This window comes from Otolemur garnettii, unplaced genomic scaffold (genome assembly GCF_000181295.1).
Source record: "Otolemur garnettii isolate 467f Iridium unplaced genomic scaffold, OtoGar3 scaffold00191, whole genome shotgun sequence".
Taxonomy (NCBI): Eukaryota; Metazoa; Chordata; class Mammalia; order Primates; family Galagidae; genus Otolemur; species Otolemur garnettii.
The window spans coordinates 1,058,276-1,060,027 of NW_003852586.1; the positions used below are offsets into that span (position 1 = coordinate 1,058,276).

The 1,752-nt window shown below is 40.2% G+C and overlaps 1 protein-coding gene across 1 annotated transcript in view; it reads left to right on the plus strand.

Moving 5' to 3' along the window:
* The window catches only part of GRSF1 (G-rich RNA sequence binding factor 1), a gene marked incomplete at its 5' end in the record, with an annotated part of 17,377 nt that overhangs the window by 4,906 nt on the left and 10,719 nt on the right, over positions 1-1,752 (plus strand). The window contains 2 exons of the mRNA XM_023507600.1: positions 258-401; positions 1,416-1,551. Coding sequence (XP_023363368.1) covers positions 258-401; positions 1,416-1,551 — 280 coding nt within the window. The remainder of the gene's footprint in view (positions 1-257; positions 402-1,415; positions 1,552-1,752) is intronic.

Below are 1,752 nucleotides of genomic sequence, written 5' to 3' on the forward strand. Positions count from 1 at the left end.
ACGAAAATACCAAAAGATTCAGTTTCTTATCTATAAAATGAGGATGTCAACCAGGTTTATCTTACAGGTTGTGAGGATTGAACGAGTTATGCCTGGCTTATAGTTAATATTCAGTAAATGTCATTAAATAAAGCAAATAAACATTAAAACTATTATGTTTCAAACTCTTGAATAAACTACGTAGTAATGTATTTTACTTTTTAAACTGGTTTCTTCCTTTGTTTGTAACTCTGCATTCCTGTTTTGCTTCTTCGTAGTATATGAGATAAACAATGAAGACGTAGATGCCTTAATGAAAAGCTTACAGGTCAAGTCTCCACCCGCAGTGAACGACGGTGTCGTGCGTTTGAGAGGACTTCCTTACAGTTGCGATGAGAAAGACATCGTAGACTTCTTTGCAGGTGCTTTGCAGTTATGTCTGGGGCCTCGTATCTTTTTTCCTCATTTTACCCCAATTATTTCCTTTCGTACCTTAGATGAGCCTTTTCCTAGGTAACAGCACTCAGTTATATTAGGTTCTTTAGGGGACAGCTTTCCACTTAAACTTCCTATATATATGGATTTTGTTGCTGTCGAGACAGAGTCACCCTGGGTTGAATGCCGTGGCATCATAGCTCATAGCAACCTCAAACTCTTGGGCTTAAACAATCCTCTTGCTTCAACCACTTGAGTAGCTGGGACTACAGATGCCTGCCACAATGTCTGGCTGGTTTTTCTGTTTTTAGGTCTTGTTCTTGCTCAAGCTGGTCTTAAAGCAACACACACATATATAAATCTATATATACACATACAGATTTTATGTATATTTTGAACTACCAGGCAGGTCTTCTAGGGTATTTCACATTTCAAAATAATTTCATGAAGTTTTACTATTGAAGAAATACCTTCTCATATATAAAGGCTATATTTGTCTAAGACAATAACAATTTTGAAGTATTAGCCAGTTCATAGCTATAAAATACGCACCCAGTAGTAGTGATGTAATAAATCTCTATTTTGATCTAGTGTGGTGGCTCATGCCTGTAGTCCTAGCACTTTGGGTGATTGAGGTAAGAGGATTGCTTGAGGCCAGGAGTTTGAAGTTGCTCTGAGCTTCCATGACACCCTTGTGCTCTAGTCAAGGCCACAGAATGAGACCCTGTCTCCAAAACAAACAAACAAAAAAAAAATCTCCGTTTTTTTTCTAGTTTATAATTGAGAGAGTTGTGTGTTTTAGATGGGCTGGTTGGACCCTAAGCATTCTGGAAATACAGGTAGGTAGGTACAAATAATTTTCTCCCCGTTAAGCACTTACTCAGGTGTGGGACTGGGAGAGCAGCATAAAAATTTTATTAGTGCTGAACGATTGTGTTAATCGTAAGGATAAACAAAGCTCTCTGGCAGTACTGATTTGTAATGATTTTTTGGTGTCCTAGGACTGAACATAGTTGACATTACTTTTGTGATGGACTATAGAGGGAGAAGAAAAACCGGGGAAGCCTACGTGCAGTTTGAAGAGCCAGAGATGGCCAACCAAGCCCTGCTGAAACACAGGGAGGAGATTGGGAACAGGTGAGTGGAGCAGGCGCCCGCAGGGAAGCGTCACACCTCAGGTCATTTTGATGAATGCACTTACGGCAATCGTAAAATTATGCCCAATGGAGAACAGTAAAGAGGACAGTGTGATGAGCCTTCAGATACCCATCACTTAGATTTAACAAATTGTTAATGTGGCTCGGCGCCTGTGGCTCAACCGGCTAAGGCGCCAGCCAC